The sequence below is a fragment of the Phodopus roborovskii genome, unplaced genomic scaffold (assembly GCF_943737965.1).
Source record: "Phodopus roborovskii unplaced genomic scaffold, PHOROB, whole genome shotgun sequence".
NCBI classification, from domain to species: Eukaryota; Metazoa; Chordata; class Mammalia; order Rodentia; family Cricetidae; genus Phodopus; species Phodopus roborovskii.
The window spans coordinates 36712306-36735242 of NW_026126447.1; the positions used below are offsets into that span (position 1 = coordinate 36712306).

At 46.5% G+C, this 22937-nt stretch overlaps 1 protein-coding gene across 1 annotated transcript in view; it reads left to right on the forward strand.

Moving 5' to 3' along the window:
- Window positions 1–22937, forward strand: part of Plpp3 (phospholipid phosphatase 3) — a 75021-nt gene that overhangs the window by 46656 nt on the left and 5428 nt on the right. The window contains exons 3-5 of the mRNA XM_051188292.1: window positions 2606–2886; window positions 3307–3364; window positions 13179–13355. Coding sequence (XP_051044249.1) covers window positions 2606–2886; window positions 3307–3364; window positions 13179–13355 — 516 coding nt within the window. The remainder of the gene's footprint in view (window positions 1–2605; window positions 2887–3306; window positions 3365–13178; window positions 13356–22937) is intronic.

Sequence of the window (22937 nt, forward strand, 5' to 3'; positions counted from 1 at the left end):
TAGAATGTTGAGAGGTTAGAGGTGGAGAGTCCCTGAGTTGTAATAAAACCCTTTCTTCCTAAAGGGTCCTGAACAGAAGTGATTCTTGTCTAAAAACTGGTGCTTGTTTGCAGTAGAAACCCACATGTTCTTTCTTACCAAGAACAGAAAATTACACCAAATGATGCTTAAGCCACGATTTCTATATCTAAGTCAGTGGCCTGGGCCTGGAAACTCAGGAGCAATCTAAGGGCAGGCAGTGTACCCAGGGCCTTGGCTCTGCTACTTGCTTGTAGGTGTTTTTCACAAGTAACCTTCCTCTGCTGTTGTCTGTTGTTACCTGCTGCCTCTGCTGGGTGAGGAAGCTAGTTTGGAAGCTAGCGTAGCAGAGTCAAGGGTAGATGCCATTACTATTCTGAAGCACTAAAACAGGATTCTGCAAATAAAGAACTTACTCCAGATTCACCCAGTGGGTGAGGACTCCAACATGGCCACTTGATTCTCATTCAGTGTCCATCCCCCTCGATGTAAACACCTGAGTGTGATTTATAAGAATCAGAAGGAGTCAGCCAGCAAGACTGAGGTAATGGACATCTGGAGCGTGTTAGCCTGTAAGATTCCATAGGGTAGAACTCTAAACAGGTTGGGAAAGGGAATTGGATCAGGAATGGTAGGAAAGAACTTTGGGCACCGAGAGAGAGCACCTGGGTCCAATTTTTGGGTGCAAGTTAATTTGGGCTGTAGTCTCGGCAGCGTAGAATAGCTGCTTTCATATGCGACTTGCTACACCTCTCAGATTTTAATCTCTGTGGTATGTTATCAGAGGGACATTGATTTGCAAGGATTAGGAAACATTTCCAGTTGTGCATCTCATCTCCTGCTCCCCGACATCTGTCTGTTCTTTCAGTGACTGTTTCTGAACACCTATGGGGGAGTTAAATATTAGTTCTGCTTCCTCAGGCAATAGTCAGGCAAGTATGCTGACTGGGGCCATCCTGAAACCATCTCTATCCTGTAGATACATCCTCAATGTGATCTGGGAAAAGTGTGGCCCTTACAGTACATTTGTCAGCCAGGGCTCTTGGGCCAGCATTGTTCCCACCCTTGCGCCTGCTTGCCCCTGGGTCCAGCTGGTGTGTTTACGCTACACCCCATCCTTCCCTACAATTTGAGGCCTTTGAGGACCTGCCTGCATTCGGCTCTTGCTTTGGTGTCTTAACCCTCTGTAAAGGAATAACGGAACCTCTGCAAAGGAGTGCCCCGGATGTGCCGATCTATTGCTTCCCTTGTGGTTGTGAACATATCTGCTCACTGAAAGGGCGAGTGTGGTTCATCATCCTCCACGGAGGAAGTGTGAAAGGGAATTTTGTGGTGAGTGATGAGCTGACCATCACCGTTCCTGGCCTGGGGTTGCAACCAGGAAGTGGCCACAGCTGTGCTGTGGAGTTAAGAAAGGAGAGCAGGCTGCTCAGTTGGGCATCACCCAAGGCAATTTAATCCAATGACAAAGAAACATTGTCCACATGTGCATCACCAAAGGCAATTTGGCCTAATGACAAAGTGATGATGTCCATATTCACCTTATAGCGTGACAGCTGGCCCATGCTTACTAGAAAGCCAGGCAGTTTCAGCGGCAGGGATATAGTACAATGTGGAAGAGTGTGTGAACCAGCCTCAATATCGAATGAATGTTGGCTTTTATTTCAATGTTATTTTGTTTTTGTTTATTTTTGAGACAGAGTCGCACTATGAAGCCCAGACTGGTCTTGAAGCCTTGATCTTCCTGCCTAAGCCTCCCTGTGCTGGTATTGTAGGTGTATGCCACTGTGTCCAGATTAGACCAGTGGGTTTTCACTCAGTGTGGGGCCTTGGGCTCAATTCTCAGTGTAGAGAATTAAAAGTTAAATAATAAAAGAAATCTCCCTTTCTATGACTCAGCACATTTCCTGACAATGCTGTCTCATATAAACCACTGACTCTGCAAAGGCCAGCAGCCTCCTTTTATGGGGAAGGAGGCTAAAGCCTGTGAAGCTTGAGGAGGTTAGTGCTCAAGTATTGTGGGGTAGGTGGCAGGCAGAGCCTGAACTCACCCAGGACCTCACTGTGGTATTTACTGTGGAAACCCTAATCAGTACTAGCACCAAGGCGGAACCCTCACCAGAGTCAAGCTAGTACTAATAATGTCTCCCACATCCCAGAACCCTAAGATTTGCTCAAGTGGGTTCCTGACATGTAGTCACTCTTAATCATGCCCTTGAGTCTTTATTTTCTTTTGTTTTCTGTAGGTGAGTCCTTTTTTTGATGGACATATGTGCACATGTACAGTAGTCTCCCACACATGTATATACGCCTATTTATGCTTGTTGGGTTTTATTGTTGTTAGATACTCTGGCACTGTAAGAGTCGTTTTAAAGAAGGAAATGACAGCCGTGTCATTCATTCGCGCTTTGATTTTTCATCCCGTGTTTATTGAAATATACATATTTAAGTAGAAATTGGGATTTTGAAGATTATACTTTGTAGTTAAATACTGAATATATTCTCCGGTTGCCACTAAATGTGGCCAGCAGCATCAGCTCTGAGGGTGTCTCAGCTCTCCCTAACTTCCTTACTGGTTTCATTTCAGATCATCACAGGGGAATTCTACCGGATCTATTACCTCAAGGAGAAGTCCCGATCCACCATTCAGAACCCGTATGTGGCCGCTCTCTACAAGCAAGTGGGTTGCTTCCTCTTTGGTTGTGCCATTAGCCAGTCCTTCACAGACATCGCCAAAGTATCCATCGGGCGCCTGCGGCCTCACTTTCTGAGCGTCTGTGACCCGGATTTCAGTCAGATCAACTGTTCTGAGGGCTACATTCAGAACTACAGGTGCAGAGGGGAAGACAGCAAAGTACAGGAGGCCAGGTAGGTTGCCAGCACCACACAGACACAGCAGGTGCCCTTCTTGATGCAGTGTTATTTTGAGAGAACCTACCGGGACACCCCGGGTGTTGGGCTCTGGTCTAGGTGAGGAGAAAGCATAGTATCTATTCTTGAAGAACTCATAGCCAAATGATTGAGACAGATGTGTGAAGATGTCATTGTGATATAGCACTGGTAAATCCACTTCACTTGTTCGCTCGTTCATTCATTCATTCATTCATTCTCTTGTTTATTTGTGCATGCCTGCTATGTTCCAGGCATGTCTCCAAAGCACCACCAAGGATGCAAACATGAACAAGATCTGTGTCTGCTGTCAAGGTTAGAGTCTAGGCAGGGACGACAGAAGAGTGAACACTGGGGATGTGAATGTGGTCTTTTCATAGCCCTCTCTTGTTCTTGCAGGAAGTCCTTCTTCTCGGGCCATGCCTCCTTCTCCATGTTTACCATGCTGTATCTGGTGGTAAGTGTGTCCTCTGTCTAGCAAGAGCAGAGCCCAAATGTAGCTTACCCCTATGGCATCATTGAGGGCATAGTTCATGTGAAATCCTTGAAAAAAAAATGCCGAGAACATTAGCTCTCACCAGGAGCTCAACACTGCCATAGATAGCAGTCTTGTTACTTTCTAGGCTTTTTCTCGTTTTTAGATAAAAATCTGTTCAGCCTGCTGCTAGATAGGGGCTGTGTGTCCATTTTGAAATTATAGAGTGATAGAAGATACTGGTGTAGTGGTTAATGCTATAGCATTGCATTCTGTAAGATGAGACTCCTTGGTCTTTAGAGTAATCGTAAGTTACAGATAGTGCTCTGCTCTGTAGTGGGAAAAGATTATTAGGGCCAGAGAGTCTAAGCAAACTGTCAAATTTACAGAAGCACCAGCTGTGACTTGCAAATCCAAGGTTTCTGATCTGGTTCCTTGAATTGTGCACCGTATGGGTTTGTTTCCTTAGTACACTGATAGAAAGACTTCAGGAAGCTTCATTGTATCACTGCAGAAAATTTATACAGATGGTGTCATGCCTATAGCATGAACTCTCTCTTCCACCTTACTTACCTGGCTTCCAGGGACTGAACTCAGGTCATCCGGCTTGCTTGCATCTCACTACTGGCCTTCATTATTTTGCTTGCTGAGAGTGATTTTGATTTTTACAAAGTACTTCTATGTCCAGGAGGACACAAAGTGCAAAATACAAAGTCCTACTTTCTGGGTCCAGAGACAGTGAGAAATTGTGTCTTGAGTTCGTTTGCCTTGGAGGGTGGAGATGTTGCCCCTCTCTGGCCGGCTTCCTGGGACATACCCAAACAGGGCAGGTAGACGGCCACTCTAGCTGCCTGGCGAATAGCAGGCCCCACTCTGCTTTCCTTTGTCCTCTTACCCCCTTGAATGAGGTCCTCAGCCAAGGCACTTCCTGCATTCAGCTGCTTCAGGGGAGTACAGAGCAAAAAGGTGTGGAGAGGTCAGACATAGCTCGGAAGAATGTAAGCTGTTCGGAAAAAGAACATTTTGATTTCAACTTATTTAAAAAACATAATTGGGAATTGGAAAAAACAGGGTTTGTTTTGTTTTGCTTTTCCCCCACTCCTTTCCAAGTTCAGAGGCCTCTGGCTTCCCATTACCCAGGATGCAGTGCTGAAAGGTGGGCCCCAACCTATAAAAACATTCGACCTGGTCCTTATTTATTCACGAACAGCACTCCCCTCCAGTCTTCGTTTGCTTGTTTTTGTTTTGCTCTTTAAAAAAAGATAATTTAGCAGATATTTAGGTTTCTGTTCCATGTGTGTATTTTACCAGGGCTGGAAGCAATTTCACAAATGTAATTCCAGGATTTTGTAAAAGTGCTTAGGAGAATTGTATGTGTTCATCCCCCCCCCCTCCTACCCCATGTTCCTTCATTTTATTCCAAGAGAAAAATACTGAACTCTTTTGAAGCCAGCACTGGGCAGGATGTCCTTTGCAGCTGCCCAGGTGTGCGCTGACATGTTTGGGGTGCAGGTTTGGGGTTCCTGCTATGTGCCAGGCACTATGCCTGTAGCTCACAACAAAACATTTGCTTCTCTTTGTAGCTTGTGGGCTTGGCTTTGATTATCTTGTTTGTAGAAACAGACTTGAATCTGAGAAGTTAATAACGACATCATACGGCCAGTATAATAGAAAGGCACTTGAAGGGTGGTCTTCTCCAAGGGCACTGTGGCTTCTCATTATACTGGCTACCAAAAACAAAACAAAAACCTGAAAACAAACCTTCTCAGACAAAAGCAGAAGGAATGTGAGCTTGACCTAATTTCAGCTCCACCTGAAAGAGAAGAAACCTGCCCTTCTTCACATCTGCTACAACAGTTCCATGCCCTCCCTGGCCTGGCTCACTCCACTCCACAGCCCCCACCAGCTGTGGTCACAGAAGAGAGTCTGTACAAAGGATGACTGGGTGAGAGTGAGGCGGGCCTTGCTATTGAAGATTTATTTGTATCTCTTTGAGGGAGGGAAAAATTGTAGTGCCTTCTTATTGCTGGAAGAAAGACAAGGAAGCTGAGAGGAGAGAGAGAGAGATGCTTAGCCCTTGTCTCCTGGTATACGATCACACGCATGCGCACACACATACCTGATTAAATACACACCACAGGATCTTAGGAACTTGTGCAAAGATGCACACATTCAGTCCTTGAAGACTCCAACACATGCAGATCCAAACACACAGCCCTATATGCCCACCCCCCCACCCCACTCCACCCCCCCACCCCTGCCCCGCCACTGCTGAAATAGTCTCAGAAGCAAACATATGTGAACCAATGAGCACAGCTCATATGCGGACTCTGCTTTAAACTAGTTGTGAGCTATGAGTGAGATACTTCATAGCCTCAGTCTACCCATCTGTAAAATGGAGACTGTTAGATATATCTTATAGAGTGGCTGCCACTTTTCTGATCTGGCTCTAGGTTCTCCCATCTGTCAAATGAAGGAAAAAAAAGAGCAGGACCGGTGCTATTTATCACTCAGTCTATGTGTTTCTATTTTGAAAAAGTTTGAAGTCTTCTAGGTGATGAAAAAGAGGAAGGGAAGTTGTGAGGGACAAACTTCTGTCCACGTAACCCTGGTGTTCAAAGATAGGTGCTGACTAGAAACCCCGGGCATCCCCATAGCATGAGGAAGTAGCAGCTTCCATACCTTTGAAGGGCACTCCAGATTGGGTTTGGATTTGCAAAATGGGTGGCTTCAAAAAACCATGGCCCAAACACCAAATTATCCCTAGGCATGAAAGCTTAAGAATGAGGTTAAGGTTTGTTAGAGATGGATGTAGATTCTAATAAAACCAAACCAAAACAAAAACAGCACATAGAAGGATACACCATGCCTCCCACCTCAGGGCCTTGGCCTACATCCCAGAGGACCATGTCTAGATTGGTCCTCTGCCTCCATGGTTGGGGCATGAGGACAATGTAGTTAGTTAGCTGGATAAAACACCAACACCAGGACAGACACCAATGTGGTACACATATCATCTCCACTGTGCTACCAGATTCTTAGATGCCTTCTAGGGCTCCTGAAGTGCATCAGACCTGGGATTATCCACAAGGAGATGACCCACTCAGCATTTGGCAACTATTTAGTGACTGATATTCATCAGGTACCATGATAAGCATGACAAGATGGAATTCAGTAAGATGTGGTCACGGTGCTTCAAGAGTTCAGAGACCGGGACAGTGATGATAGCCTGGCACCTTGTACTCAAGGGCTCAGAAGATGAGTAGGTTATTATGGCTATTTGGGACTGTGGTGTGCCGCTTGCTGGAGCAGGTAGATGAAGACAAAGCCAGGGAAGGCTTCCTGTGGTGGGAGGAGCTGAAGGGACCCACAGTAAGTAGAAGCACACTCTGTGCCTCCTACCTCCAGAGTATCAAGTGTTACAAAGTCAGTACTGCTTGGTGGCCAGAAGGCAGCAGGAAATGAAGTACACACTTGGTAGTTGATCACTAACATCCATGCTGCGATCATGAGCCCCAGCTTTCCCTTCAGTGCACGTTAGGCTGCAGGGGGTTTATATCCAGTATCCAGGCTCCTCCTTGGAAGACAGCACCTTGCCCTTTTTGCCTTTTTGCAGGTCTCATTCTCAGGGAAACCCTCCCTGATTGCCCCGTTTAAAATAGATAGCCTCATCCTCCATCATGAGCCCTTCCTAACCCCCTGCAAATCCTTAACAAGTGTGCAGTGAATGTTAGATGAATGAATGAGTGTTGGGTGGATCTGAGGTCATTTGACTGTCATAGGTCAACGATCTTTTCTCTTCCAGTAATCTTCTTTTCATCCTACTCATGGGCTTGTTAGATTACTAAGCGCCGTGTGGTCTAGGGACAAGGCTTTCACCTCTTTCCTGAACCCTTTACCCATTGGCTTTCTCTGTGTTGTCCTGTGAGTACTGTTTGTATGTCACAGGATTTGTTGGGTACCAAGGAAACAGGGAAGTGGCTGACCTCTGACAGCCACATTCCCCAGGCTGTGGTTGTTAGTCATTGAGGTTTTGTTCAAAACGTTTGAAATCCCAGAGCATGGGGTCTGGGGTGCCCATGAGGCATCCCCCCAGATCATGGAAGAACATGTTCCAACCTCTCATAAGGACTTGATTGCTGTTTCTAGGGGGAGAGAGGCATAAACCACTGTACCAGATGTGTTTTCTTTCTATTTCATGCCATCTGTACGTTCATCCACCCTTTTGTGGACACTTGTTGTGAGCCAGTACCCATGTGAGCACCTGAAAACACCAAAGATGCTCATAATTTGTGGAGAAAACCATAAAAGTATATAGCTATGACTGAGTTAGAGAATCTCCCTTATTCTGGTTGGGAGCAGATGGAGCAGAGAGGAAGAGCTGTTAGCTCCACCGATGAAGTCAGCACAGAGACTCCCAGGCCAGTGGCTTCCCCTAGCTTCTGCAGGCCGTATGTCTGCCACTGAGACGTGGGTGTTTATAGGTACATGAGACAGGTGCAGTGGAAGAGCCTGAAGCTCCGAATAATCCTGGAGCTTGACTCAGATGACAACTGCATCTCTCTGTGGGATGGCTTCTTTTTTTCTTTAAAGACTGAAGAGATAAGTTCAGAAAACCAGGACTCCGTGTAAAGCAGTAATTTCCTACAGAGACAACAGCTCTTAAGTTAGATTGTAGACTGAGAAAGGCAATGTGTTTCCATGTAATTCAGAGCTCTTCTGTGTCCTCTTCTGCCTCAATCTCTTCATCTGTGCATGAGCACCCTGGTGTCCACCTAACATGATGTGGCTGTTGCTGGTAATTAAGCTTCTACCCAGTGTCTAACTCAGTGCTTGGCAGAGTGGCCATTTCCTTTCCTTCTCTTGATAGTGATGGAGAAATGAGAATTGATTTTTCTGGAAAGGAAGAAAGTGTCACGTCAAAAAAAAAAAAAATCTTTTGTCTTCAAAGCTTTTTAATAACTACAGAGGGAAACTGGTTTACATCATGTGGCCTTCTGCCAAGCACATGAGCCCGAGCTAGGTAGGGAGCCAAGGAGGAGACTGGAAACTAAGAAAGTGTCTCACTCTGGGTGTGGGTGACCTATGCTGCCTCCCAGAAAGCTGCCTTTTCACTCTTAATGAACAGGTCTTGAGAGCAATGGAAAGGAAGGGAGAGGACCGCCCGGGCCTGTTTCACCAGTATGCAAATCACAGCATGAAACCCAAATGACTTAGCAAGAATTAGGAAGCCTTAGAAATAGCCTGGCTCACTCACCAGGTTCAGGCCCAGGTAGACAGCACCAGGCTGGAAGTCAGTATAAGGCGATCTTGTTAGAATTCCAATTCTGTGGAAGCCCAGATTTAAAGTTAAGGCCAGAAGAGAGTCCCATTTATGGATGAGATGTGGATGCCACGTTTCCATATTCATTCCTTTGAGAGGGGGAGGCAGATGTACACCATTTATTGTAATCCTCCTCGCATATCCAACCAGCAGTCCTGTTTTATTTAGCAGCTGGAAGCACAATCTCAGTACCAGCAAGGGAAATTGTTAGGATATAGGAGTATTAGTATTACTGTTATTTTTTAGCTGCAGAATGTATTTCATTGGTGTATGACTTTCCAGTTTTTGAATATAATACTAGCTTGCAACATTTTTTTTAAATGAGCATATCTTGGGGGCTGGAGAGATGGCCCAGCATTTCCAGAGGACCCAGGTTCACTTCCCAGCATCCACATGGCAGCTCACCACAGTCCAGCTCCAGGGAATTCTGACACCTTCGCACAGATATTAAGGATGAGAACATCTTGGGCTGTATATGAGAAAAGAGAACTTCATAAAAGTAGAGTGACTTAGCTGGGGCCCACGTGGGCAATCTAGTTGTTCTCACTGCAGAGCTCAGTGTCCAGCAATGCTCAGTGAGTGGGTTCCTCAGCCCAGAAGGAGCCTGCCCTACCTTCACAGAGAGAATCGAACACAGCAGCAGCTTGGATGTGGTCAGGATAACTCTCACTCTGTTTCTGAAGCTCTCCTCATTCCTTTCCTAAGCAGCTTTGCTTGTTTTATTTTCGTTTGCTTGTTTTTGTCTTTGAGTGCTGAGGACTTTGCAGAAGCTCCCCCAGGCCCTCTCTGATACTGGGAAGTTTTGGTTCAGGATTGGAGGCATGCATGGCAGGGTTTAATGTCCTCTTCTTGGGTGATTTGGACCTGTACCATGGACTGGGAGTGAGCAGAGCCTCCAGAATAACTTACTGTGGTTAAGCTGCAGAATATACTGGAGGCCTGAACCACACTCCTGAGCTGGCTCTTGTGAACTAGGTTAAGCACTGGAAGATCCCATCCATTTGGCGGTGGCACTGGTAGTTGTGGTGGAATCCTATCAACCACAAAGCCTATTGCCACTGCCTAACTAACTTCAGATCAAACGCATCCATTAAGTGGGAGGTCACACACAAGATCTTTCTTTAGTAATTTATTTGTTTTGGAAAAAATTGTCACAGTCGTTGGATAACTATTATGTCAAGGCAAAAGGATGACTCCGTTGTGGACATCATCAGGGTCATTCCTGACCATGAGGCCATTGCTCCATGGTGTTCTGACTCCTAATGGGTATGGAGGCACAAGTTGCCTCTGCTGGCTGTCATTTGCAGTCCATGTGAGGAATTCTTTTCCCATGGCCCATACTCTGTTCCCATTCACAAGCACTCCCTTCCTCTCTTCCTGGAGCTATTCTGATGCCTGTCTCCTCCCCAGTTCCGCTCCCGTAGGAGATTTTTCTTTTCTGGAGCCCCAGCCTGAAGCCTCTGAGTCAGTGGCAGGGGAGATATAGCCTTGTCCGGTTGGCAAGCCCGCCCTTCCTCCGCCCCACCCTGGCTTCCAAGGCCTGTGACCTAAGTCTGCAGGCAGCAAGCAAAGGGAAGGGTGGGATTCTGTACAAGTGTTTTCTGAGGCCTGTAGCTCTTTCAGTGAAGGACACACACACACACACACACACACACACACACACACACACAGTTAGCAGTGCTTAAAAGTGACTAAAGAATAAAATCTGGCACTGAGTTATGTATGTGCTTGCTGTGTCGTCTATCTGTGTGGTCCACCAATCCATACCGCTGCCTCTAAGACAGTTGTTATTACTCTCCTTCAGCTGGAAGCAAACTGAGGCATGCATGAAGGCGTTCTGATTAAAACTTGTGCTCATTCTGTTATCCACTCATCTGTCCACTGCCAAGAGTAGCTGGAGGAAGGCAAGCCTGAGTGGGCACACAGAATGTCCCTTCCTCCTTGAACTTGTTTTGGGTCACAGCAAAACCAACATAAGGTCCATCCAGGCTCCCATAGTGAGACATTGTGTAATCCAGGCAGGTCTCAGACTCCCAGTCTGCTGGCCTGTGCTTCCTGCTCGATTTTAGATGCCACACTGGGCTAAAGGCAGGATCTTTTGGTTCATGATGTCAGTATTGCAGCATGAAGGAGGGAGTGATAATGGCCTGATGCCTAGAGTCACCATGACATTTACACTGACTGTGTTAACCCAACAATCCCTATACCCCTTGCTTAAAGCCAATTTTCAAATTTCCAACGCTTCTTTCCCCCAACAGGTACATATTCTCTAAAATAATTAATTTCATGCTAAGCGGGTCTTTTTCCCTGAAAGATTCAAAATCTTTACTAATTTTATAAGTATTTTGACAGAATTAAGGATTTAGTATACAGCATTGTCCAATCTCTGTTGTCAGACCCTTAGTCTTCTGTGGAATACAGTTTGAGAGGAATTGGTCTGCCCAACAAACGGCAGATTCTCTGGCTTGAGTCCCAAGGTCCTCTGCAAACCTTATTTTTCCTTATACCTCATATACTCTTTTCTCCAGCTAGGCTGGACTATTGGAAGTACTGTACTCACCGCCCTCACAATTCTCCCTTACCTTCCATCAAAGAGTCTTCCATCTTGATGGTTCAAGTCCGTCATTCTCTGTCCTTGGCAATGGCACTAGCAGCTCTCTATCCTCTTTCATGGTGTCTGTAAGACATATTAATACAATTAGTGTGCCCAGAACCATATACGGAGTGGAGATAATGTCTCATTTCTTTGTCCTTAGCACCTATTGTAGAATCTACCAGTCCATGGTTCTCTTCCTTGGGTTTTTTTTGTTTTGTTTTGTTTTGTTGTTTTTTTTTTGTTGTTTTGGGGGGTTTTTTTTTTTTTTTGTTTGTTTGTTTTTGGTTTTTTTGTTTTTTCCTTGAGAATGAAATTTCCAGTTTTATTCTCCAGGTGTTCTAGAATGTGCATCAAATTCTAATTGAATCCATATGTTGATTGTTCTTGTAAGTGAAGATTCTAGATCTCTATTCAAAGTAGCCTTTATGTCCCTTACTTCACAAAGGAACTTGTGGGTACATTAATTTGTATCCATTGTCTTCACCTTTGGGATGATGATTTTTATTGCTTCTTTGGGGTTTTAACTGATTATTGCTGACATATGAGAAATCTAGTAATATTTTTCTTAAATTTGCTTAGCAGACAACAACAGTGTATACCCTCTTATTAGTTTTTCACTCCGTACTTTTAGTTTTCGAATGTTAGACTCATTGTGTGGGAATGATGGCAGAGCCACCTGCTCTTTTCTATGGGTGCCTTTGTAGTTGAGGATTTTGTTCTAGACAAGGCTCCCTGCACAGCCCTAGTGCCTCTGGGATCTTCTGTTCTCTCTATCTCCTTTGCCTAGCCTCCTGGCCCTTGGCATGGTCCTTCCTGGCCACCAAAAGGAAAGTGCCCCATTTGTGTCTAGAAGGGAGGTCTGGCCTTTGCCCCTGCCTCAGGTCTGCCATGAGGCTAGCAGCCCCTCCCTCTGCTCTTTCCTTCTCCCGGCCTCTCCCCTGCTTTGATTTGTAGTCGGAAGTTCGCCCTTGTTCCTCTTGCTTCTTCCCCCTTGTTTCCCAAGTTCCCACAGGAACCTGGGAAGTAGGTTGTGCCCAGAGGTTAAAGCGGAAACTCTAGCAAGATAACTTCAGAGGGGACAATACCCAGTTGACGTCATTTCATCTTTCCTTGGGCCAGAGGTGGTGTTTTGGGTGGGTTTTTTTTTTTTTTTTTTTTTCCTTGTCTTTTTCTTACATTTTTCTTCAGGTTACTCTTCCACCCCACCCAGGGCCAGTCAGTATCTGTCACCTCCCCTTGAAAGCTGTCTGGCATTGTCTGGCTGGTTTATGTTGCCTTCTTTGCTGATGCACAATCCAGGTTCCTACTGATGACCTGGACACTTCTCTTGGATAGAGTTGCTTTCTTTCCAAGCAGGAACATCCCCTTGCTGGGAGTGTCTGAACAACTTACTGAAAGTTTCATTAATATTTTATTGCTGTGGCAGGGGATTGCTGGTCCCTGGGGACTATGCAGCTATAATCCCGAGAAAACTGACAAATGGGTTAGTAAATCGTTATCAGTCCTGCAACAAAGCCTTTGCAAGCCTTGGTTACTGTTCTCCAAGTAGTGCAGATCCAGAAGATAAGAGGAAAGTCACATTTGTTAAATGCTTGTTTTATGCCTAGCAGTACATAAAAAAAAAAAAAAACAAACATTCCTATGTACTATCATACTCAAGTCTCATTAGCTTATCCCTCTAAATAAACTCACATTTTTTATGCTATAAAAACTAAAGTACAGTAGCTGGCATCATGTCAAAGCTAAATACTCTATCTACAGTATATCACACCAAGTCTAGATGGTTCCATTTAGTCAAAATGTAGAGCATGCTGGTCTGGTGTCCTAGTGCCCATGAACCAGACGTCATTGAGCATCTCTTTATCTCTTTCCTTCAGCTATACCTTCAGGCCCGCTTCACCTGGCGAGGGGCACGCCTGCTTCGGCCCCTCCTGCAATTCACTTTGCTCATGATGGCCTTCTACACGGGATTGTCACGTGTATCTGACCACAAACACCATCCCAGCGATGTCCTGGCAGGTTTTGCCCAAGGAGCTCTGGTGGCCTGCTGCATAGTAAGTAACCCTTTGTCCTTAGCATGCAAACAGAAACCCCAAACTGCTGCTTGTTAAATGTTTCCAGCTCAGTGGCTAAAACTGTGGAGTCTTCATGCCTTTTCTCTTGGTGTTCCAAGAGCCGCTGACTCTAGCACCCCATTGGTAGACAAGAAATGATTGAGAGGGTCTATGAATCCTCTTCTCCATGAGCACTAAGTTTGGGCTTATAGAATGATACAATTAGAAGACAATTTAGATCCAGCTGAATGTGTGTGTGACCACGGTAGACTAGAACATTGCACAAGCACACATGTGAGTAATTGGCAGGATGTCAGTTTCCTGACACAAGCCTATGTATTCACAGCTTTGGTGGATGCTATTAGTCAGTGGCTGTTCTCTGCTTCTTGAGAAATATCTACATCCTTCTATGATCTCCAGGGACCTTGGTCTTTGCTGGCTAGAGAACCAGAGGTTTGCTGAAGGAGAACCCCTCCTCTGGCCAAGGATCTTGCATATCATCACAACTCCATACAGACTGAACTTGGGGTGGGCCACATGTTGGTTCCCCTTAAAACAAATGGGTTGCTTTTCTGTGTTTTTCATCCTGATTCTCAGTGAAGATGGGACAGGCTCTCCATCTCCCTGCCTCTCCTGCCTCTTTCCTGCATCCCAGATGCTGAGTGTGCACAAGCTTCAGTATTAAGTTTCTGGAGCCCTTCTTAGAGAGGTATCACCCCATTCCTGTAGGAAGTCCTGAGGACTTAAGTGGGACTTCGATAGGACTGCAATAGACACATGGATGGGATCTCAGCAGATCAGCAAAGGCCCGGCACAGTGTGGTCAGCAACAGGTCCCTGTGTGCAAAGTAGACGCAGTAGACATGATGAAAGAAAGATCTGACCAACCTGCCAGCTTGGGTGTAGGAGGCCTATCTGGGAGACTGGTGTCTTGATGGCTGTCTTCAGTGTGCATGTGCTCTCACGTGTGTGTGTGTGTGTGTCTGTGTCTGTCTGTCTGTCTGTCTTTGTGTGTGTCTCTATGTGTGTGTGCATGTGCTGTCTCTGTGTGTGTCTGTGTTTGTGCTTGTACTCTCACAGTGTGTATGTGTCTGTGTGTGTGTGTGTGTGTGTGTGTGTGTGTGTGTGTGTGTTTCTCTCCAGAAGAGAAAGCAAATTAGGGGAGCCAATTGTTACCCAAAGCAGCTGTCACCCTCCAGCTTGTCCCATGGTGCCTGGCCCTTTAATATGTGATGACAGTGGGGGATGGGTGTTTGCACCGAAGGGTAACTCTTTGCTGCCTGCACTCCTGAGCTTTGCTCTCAGCGGGATGGCAGCCCACGGAGCCTGCTACTGTGCTTCTTTGTGCGTGGCTGCCACTGCCCTAATTGGAGTCTCCCTTACCCCCAATTAAAAAAATGAAAAGGTGCGGGGATCATTCCTAGCCTTCCTCTCTTTTATACTGCAACTCCAGAGCACTGGCCATGAGCAATTAGACAAAACTCAGGAGAATGAAGGCTTATTTTCCAGGAGGAAATATGGGGGTTTGACTTATATCCTGTTTGGCTCTTGCTGCCTGTAACGTGGGCTGAGAATTTGAACCCGGAGTTTGTAAAGGCACCTACCTACTCTTGGTTGGCACTTCTCTGGATACTTTGCCCTGTGACTTCTTTGAGGCACATGGGGCCACTGCACTGATGGGGAAACTGACTGAGGTCACCCAAGGCCAAAGAGCTGCTCTGAGAATGACTCACAGCCATGCCCTCTGGGCTTAGCAGTGGGGGGAAGGGCACCAGACACCAGGCCACCAGGCCACCAGAACTACCTCGGGCAGAAAGTGTATAGACAGCTGTTTAAAGAGTGTCATTTAAGTGTGTTGCAGGGCCTTCCTAAGCCTTGGGCTGATCCGGTTAGCTTTTTGAATCTGGAAGTTCCTTTTCACCAAGTAGACATCTTGGGAAGAGGTGACAGATCTTCCCCTGTCTTTTGCCTGTCAACATGGGGTGACAGGAACTGGGTCTCATTGATCAGTTTTCTCCACCTGGGACACAGCCAGGACCTCCTGGACCCACTAGCTTGGAAGCGCAACACTGAGAGATTAGGTTTGCCTAAACCATCTGACAGGCCAGAGCAGGGAAGTCTCTGGAAGCTGTGGCTGGTTGCTCAATGGAAGAGTTTGGGAAAAACTCAACAGGGGAAAAAGAAGCCAGCATATCCTTTCCCACAGAGAGATGCTGGGTAATGTGGCCCTGGTTTTGATTACAAGGAAAGACAGACACGAAGCTCCCCAGCTGTTGCACTGAGTCAGAGATGCTGGCCCTGAAGGGGGATGTCTGATGAGGATGCTGGGTATTCAGCCTGGGACCCACCAAGAAGATGGAGGATGTTTATTTGCCTTGTAGAGTTTCAGCTCCGCTCCATCAGCTCCCATGTGCAAGGGAGCCCTAGTGTTCTAGGCTATAGTCTATGGCCTCTGCTCTGCTTACACCATATGACAGAGATGTCCTTTAAGATCATCGAGTCCTGCAGAAAACAGGTGCTCTTCTCACTTATGGATAGAATATATTGTAGCAACCTTTCTTCTTGAGCTATTTTGGCTTGCCAGTCCCCAAATAATGACATGGAGACTCATTATTAATTATGAAAGCTTGGCCTTTAGCTTAGGCTTATTTCCAACTAGCTCTTATGACGTAATTAACCCATATGTTTTAATATACGTTCTGGCACATGGCTCTTTGCCTTTCCTTCAATATGTCCCATCCGACTTTCTGTGAGTCTTCTGTGAGTCTCTCGAAGTCGTCTTCTTCTTAGAGTTCTCTCTCTCCCTGAAAGTCCCGCCTAACCTCTTCCTGCCTAGCTATTGGCCGTTTAGCTTTTTATTAAAACGGTCAAAAAATGCCTTGGCAAAGACACATCTTCACATTGTAAACAAATATTCTGCAACAGTATATCTTTGATATTTATTATTGTTGTTGTTATTAAGATAGGATCCCACTATGTGATTCTGGTTGGCTTGGAACTCATTATGTAAACCAGGCTGGCCTCAAACCCATGGAGGTCTGCCTGTCCCTATCTCCTTCTGAGTGTTGAGCTGAAAGGTATGTGCCACTCTGGATTTGAGATTCTTGACATACAAAGACATCTCTGGGAGTCAGAAGGTTCCACAGAGATATAGCATATAACACTGTACAAGCCACAGGGTGCCATGATGCTCAGGATCCATGTCCTCTGCCAGAAAACCTCTACTTCCAAGCTTCTGAGGCCTCTTGTTGCCTGAGTAGAGATGTGGGTTTGCTAATGCCTGTGGGGAGCTCACTGTTTGTGGCACCTGTTTTCATTTAAGATGAGAATGCAGGAGTCAAGAAGGATTAAGGCACACAGAGAAAATGTAGAGAAACTAGAGCTGACACACTCCTACGATGAGACACAAAGCCATCACTCTAAGACCCCTTCCCTTACCCCCCACACCTCCTCACCTCTCGCATGCCACACTTATTTTATAACACTGAGCTCTGACTCTTGATAGCTACCCACCCTTTTGATAGAGCACAGTCTACTTTGACTTCATTTGTGCTGCAACCTCTTGTATGAGCCTTCCATAGCCGCTATAACAAGTAAGCCCAATCTTCAATACAGCTATTACAACAGCACAGACTTCTTTTCTTTTTTCAAGTCCTGGGAATCAGGAATCAAAAGTGAGTCTCACTAAGCCATAATCAAGCTGTGGAAAAGCTGTGTTCTATGGAGAGGCCAAAGGGGGAGTCAGTTTGCCTTGCCTTTTATAGTTACCTGTGTTCCTTAGTGTATGGCCTCTTTCCCTGCCTGACCCTCCTCAGGGATGTTGATTACATTGATAACCCAAGGTCATGTGTCCACATCCTTGCCTTAATCTCATCTGCAAAGTCTTCTTAGTTAGGTGTAAGGTAGTATCATTAGGTCTGAAGAGTGGGTTCTGGATACCTCTGAGGGACCAGTGTTCAGCTCGCCACACTTTCCCCAGTCCCTGAAGCTAGAACTTGCAACTTTCCTTTAGTATTCCCCCATACCCCCAGTGCTTGGCTTTGCCATGGCTTTGGATTCTTCTGTCAGACGTATGGCTCATGTGTCTGCCTCTTCAACTAGATTGTGCAATAATAGTAGGATTCACGGCTTAATCTTGTGCTTGTTCTGTGTGTCTGGTGTGGTAACTGACATACACTGGTTGTTTGATCAGCATTGGGGAAATCATGAATTTCCCCTCTCAGCCTAGTTTCTTTATCTGTGAGTTAGACTTTGAGGCCTTGTAAGCTCTTCATCTTTTATTCAGTGGGACAGTGTCTGTGTAATAAGCTGGGCATGCTTTTTCAGGTGGAGCAATGTTCCTGACCATGCCCTAAGTTTGGTGATCACCCTTATGTCTCCCAGTGGTTTGGTATGTTGCCCTCAGTCCCTGCAGAGCCTTCGACAGCAGTCTGACAGTCAGCAATTTCACTCAAGTCTTTGGAGGCCGGGTTTGTCACAGCAGGCAGACTTGTCTAGACAAAAGCAATATGCCCAAGGAGAGTGAGTTGAGTTTGCCAGCCAGAACGGGAAGACTATGGAACCTGATGACACAGAACCTTCACGGTGCCTTGGACTCAGCACAGATGCTAGAACTCGGTCAGTCAGGAGGACAGCTCACAAGGCACACCTTTGCCAAATGGGGACAGAGGAACAAGGCAGAAGGCCACAGAAGAGGAGACATTCCCTGACAAACAGACCTGCATTATCTTTCATTTGCAGAGAATAAACCTAAAGGTGCACAGAACAGACAGGCAAACAGCTAAATGCTGCTATACTGACCCCTGCTCTCCCTGCCTGCACACCCCTGCAGCTCTCCCGACCAAAGGTTCAAACCCTATACCTGGATTCAACCAGGCAGTGGGACAGAGGGGCGGACATCAGTTCATTTCCTGTCTAGTGACAACTTGCATATCTGGTCACCTCCTTACTGACCCTCTAACAGATGGTAAATTAGGGGGGTACTGGGAGGGGTCAGAGAAGGGCAGGCCTCCATGGCTGTGGGTTCAGTAGAGGAAGCAGCTGCTCCCAAGTTTTATAAACACACAGCAAGTCTTTCCTGGTTTTCTCTTCCTGGGGGTGTGGCCCCCACCAGCAATTGCTCTTTTGTGCCTGCTGTCTTCCTCCAGGATGCGGGGAAGGGGGGGGTAATTCTTTGTCTCTGCCCCAGAGCAGTGACCTTGGGAAGAGTGAGGGGCAAGAATGCTCATGTGAGGAAGAGTTCAGCCTCAGTAGCCTTGTGAGAGGAAGCTGGATGCAGAGAGCCCCTGCACACACGCACATCCACACAAAAGTCAGAATGGGTCCCAGATCCCTTGTTTTGTTTCAGGCTCTAAAAGGGCAGTACCAAGCATGCTTTCTCCTCCTGGAAATTTGTAAGTCTTCTTCCTCCTCTAGTAGGAGCAGCCCACCTGCTCCCTCTGGATGTATTCCAGTGTTGCCTGAGTCCAAAGGAAGGGATGAAATGACACTCACATCCCTGAGCTAATATCTCATGCCCTGCAAAAGTCAGACAATAGTGCCCAAAGTCGACCTGAGGAAGGAAACCAAAGCACAAATCAGTTTGAACCTTCAGGAGATGATAGCAGTACATTTACAACATGCCACAGTTTGCAGAGTACATCAAGAATCTTCTTCCTTTGTTCCCGTGCTGAGAGGGATAAGGAAGCCCAGAGCTGCTGTGTCCTGTCGCTTGCTAGATGGCCTGTTGGCAGGTCATGTTTAGCATTTTCTGTTTTATCTTTTAAAATGCTGGTGATGACCCACTAACTGTTCTTGTAACTTGCTAATGGCTTGGCAGCGATGTGGTAGGAACAGACTTAGAAATGAACAAGTGCCTGCCCAGGTGCCCATGGTACCCAGCATGGTACCCATGTGGCCCACCTGGGGTTACAAAGGTCAGGGACGCTGAACCTCCGAGGGTGTGTGAGGACCAGGAAGGAATCCTGGAGGAGGTGACTTCTGAAAGATGAGTGGGCATTTCCTGTAAGACACACCAGGGAAGGATGTGAGCTTCATGCCGAAGGACTACCACTAAGGCAAGGACAGGAGTGAGACAGCCCAGTGTATGTTATGATGTCTCACAAAGAGGGACCTTGTTGGGAAGCCCCGCTGTGGGTGAGGACAAACATGCCATGTAGACAGAACTTACTTGGGAAGTTCTATTGGGGGAAGGGTCATAATGGGGAGGGGGGCAAAGACCTGCTTACCTTTTCAGAGGAACAGCAGGAGAGAGAAAGAGGGAGGGAGGGAGTTTTTAGATTTATTTTTCAGTTTAGAGATTTATTTTTACTACTTTTAGCTGTGAGAATGTGATGGGTAGGAGGGAGGAGATATCCTTGGGGTGCCTTGGGGTGGCAGAGAGCTGTTGGATCCCCCAGGAACTGGTGTTACAGACAGTTGTGACCCACCCTATTTGGGTTCCAAGAACCTTTGCAAGAACAGCAAATGCCCTTTATTCTTTTTCTTAATTTTTAAACTTTAGTTTCTGTGAATGAGTATTTTGCCTGCACATACGTATGTGTGCTGCTTGGGTACCTGGTGCCCTTCCAGGCCAGAAGAAGGTGTCAGATCCCCTGGAACTATAGGTGATCTGTGAGCTGCCATTCGAGTGCTGGGCAGCTGTACCTGGGCCCTCCGTAAAACAGCACATGCTCTCAATGGCTGAGCCATCTCTCCAGTCCTGCTATTTTTAATTTTTTTTTATTTAAGTAACAGTTGTACACAAATACAAGGCAAGTATGTGAGCAGAGAAGATCTTCATCCACTCCTGGACTGCACAGGAATGACCTAGCCTTGGTCACTGGTGCGGCAAGAGAAACTTGCTGTGTGACATGCAGCATGACACTGTCCCTCCCCAACCACACTTCCCTCTCAAATGCACTGAGGTTGCACTCAACACAGGCACTGGCAAACCCACCGTGCCAGCAGCCACTGAAAGCCTTTTATTGAGGTTAAAAGGCAATGACTACCATTGAGTAACTCCCCTATAGTCAAAAGCCTAGGCTGCCAACGATAATTTTTCCTTAGACAGTGCTTACTGTACTGTGCCATGAGGGTGAGTCAGTTCTCAGGGCTTTCATCTCCAAAGAAGTTTCTCTACTTAATCTGAAAGATGGTCTGTATGATATACTAGAAACCTGAAAGCAAATCTCCAGGCCAAGGTCTGCTTCTGAAAGTGTAAGTAGAGAGGCAACCCTGGCGTGTGGACTTACCCTGGAGCTGGCCAGCTTCTATCCAGGGCTGCAACTTCTGGGATCTGATGACTCAGCATAGTCCTTGCCCTGGAGTAGCTGGAAGTCTAGAAAGAGAAGCATGATGCAGCATTTAAAAGGTCTCACAACAAAGCCTGTGCTGTAACAGCAGAGTGGAAGGTTATTAACAGTGCGGTATGAGAAACAAATGGAAGGCGAGGGCAGCTCTGTTGAGAGAGGATGTGGTGGTTCCCAGGGTGCAGATGAAGGAGCCACTGCCTAGGATACAAGCTGTGAGGCGCCAGCGGGCCAGTGCGATGACAGGTGGAGGGTTTGAGCATCTCTGTTCCCTCCTGCACTGTCCACCACTGCTTTTCTCTTAGCTTTATAGTCTAGACCACAGATTTCCACAATGTTGGGTAAAGTGCACATTCCAGGCCACACCCAGATGCTCAGGCATCTGTTCTCTTGAGAAGCTTCCAGGTGATTTTGAAGCAGGTGGTATAAGGACTGTACTTGGCAAAATATATCATCTACCTTTGGGGTCCTAAAATTATCTTGCTTTTATGTTATCTGTCCCACACTGGTATGGAGACTCATTGGGGGATTCAAAAAGTCCCAGTGTGTGTGTGTGGGGGGGTGATTTCTATCTTCGAGGGGCTCACTTCCATAGTCTCGGGAGTTGAAATCCTCAGGGATTCTTGAATATTGCAAGTTCGCTGTCAAGATGTGCTCCAAGCCAAGTCTGCTGACTCAGCCACCCACTGCCGTGGAGGCAGAAGCCAGGCTGCTGGCTGACTTCCGGTTTCTGGTGTGCATGGGTCTCAGTGGTCTCGTGCTGGGCAACATCCCTGCAGGATGGGGCTGTGTGACCTGGGGGGGGGGGTGGCTGGCATCTCCATAGCAGGTGAAGATTCGTGATGAGACATCAAAAACAGCCTTTTGCCAGTATCCTGACTCACTCCTCAAAATAGCCCTGGAAATTGTAGGCCTTTGCAAGTAGATCCTATCTGTCATATGGAAAAGTCCCATCCACTCAGCTCTGTAACCTAGTATCTGTCTTACATGTGTGCTCTGTCTTTCTCTGTCTCTGCCTGTCTGTCTCTCTCTCTCGTGTGTGCTGTTTGTGTGTGTGTGTGTGTGTGTGTGTGTGTGTGGTATATGGGTGTATTTTATTACATACATAGTAGAAACTGGCTTTAAACTTGATCCTCCTGCCTCAGACTTCTGAGTGTTGGGATTATAAACATTCATCGCTGTGCCCAACATTCTTCTTTTTCTAGTTCTTTCTTGTCTTTCTATGGGAGGAACAGAGAAAATAAGTAATTTTTATATAACTAGGCATTGAATACTCCAGCTAGTGATGGTGGCTGCCACTTACTAGCTTCTCTCTGGGCATCCTCACCACCCCTCACATGTACTCTGTAACCCTAAGGTAGATATTTGAAAAATAAGTCTGTCTACTTTCGAGAGGGAAGCATTTTACCAGCCCTCTGGTTGGATAGGGACTCAGAGAGCAGGCAGTAAGTGAGCCGACCTTTCAGGGGGCCGCTCAGTGTGAGCTTCTTATCTCTTCATCATGTGAGGGAGTTCCTAGAGCTACCATGTTTGTGTGTAGTCTTGCTGCTGGAGGAAGAGTGACATTGTCCAGAGTGTTTGAGTAAAGCGGGATCGTCTTCCGCCCCTGCATCCGATCACAGAATGGCCAAACATTCAAACTCAGCAGTAGGTCACAATCACTTCCCCAGGACAGTCCCTCGGGAACCAAGTATTAGAAGGCTGAAGAGAACAGCCTGGCAGAATCACCCTGATGTTAGAAGCTTTTGTTATAACTAGTGTTGAGGTTGTGGAGTGAAAAATGGCTAAAAAAAAAAAGAACCCAAAAAACAACAAGAACAACAAAAAACTACTACCCCCTCAGCCCACCTCCCCATCTCTGTCAGCTGTAGTCCCCTCTTCAGCATCCCAGAATCCATCTCCCTCTCTGCCTTCACTGCCTCTCCTCCACACCGTGATGCCACCACCTTCAGTCACGATTCTGGCTCCTTCTCTGGTTTAAATGCCCATCCTCCCAGTGATTTCTGGGTTGAAAGATATCTCAATATGCCCAAAGGTAGAGCCCTCTTCTCTGTCCTAGCCCTACTGAGCTGGAACATGCAGGCTGTGATCTCTGCCTGTAACAGCATCTCTGCCATTCACCACCTGGCCAACTCCCCCTGAGTCTTCAAAGCCAAACTCAAGTATCTATCTGTCCCTGGGGCCAGGTTTCTAAAGCCCATTCTCAACCCTTCTGTCTAGGTTAAATGTTTCCTTCTCTTCTGGTCCTTAAAACAAAGCATTATCAGAGCCAGTGAGATCCTCAGCTGATAAAG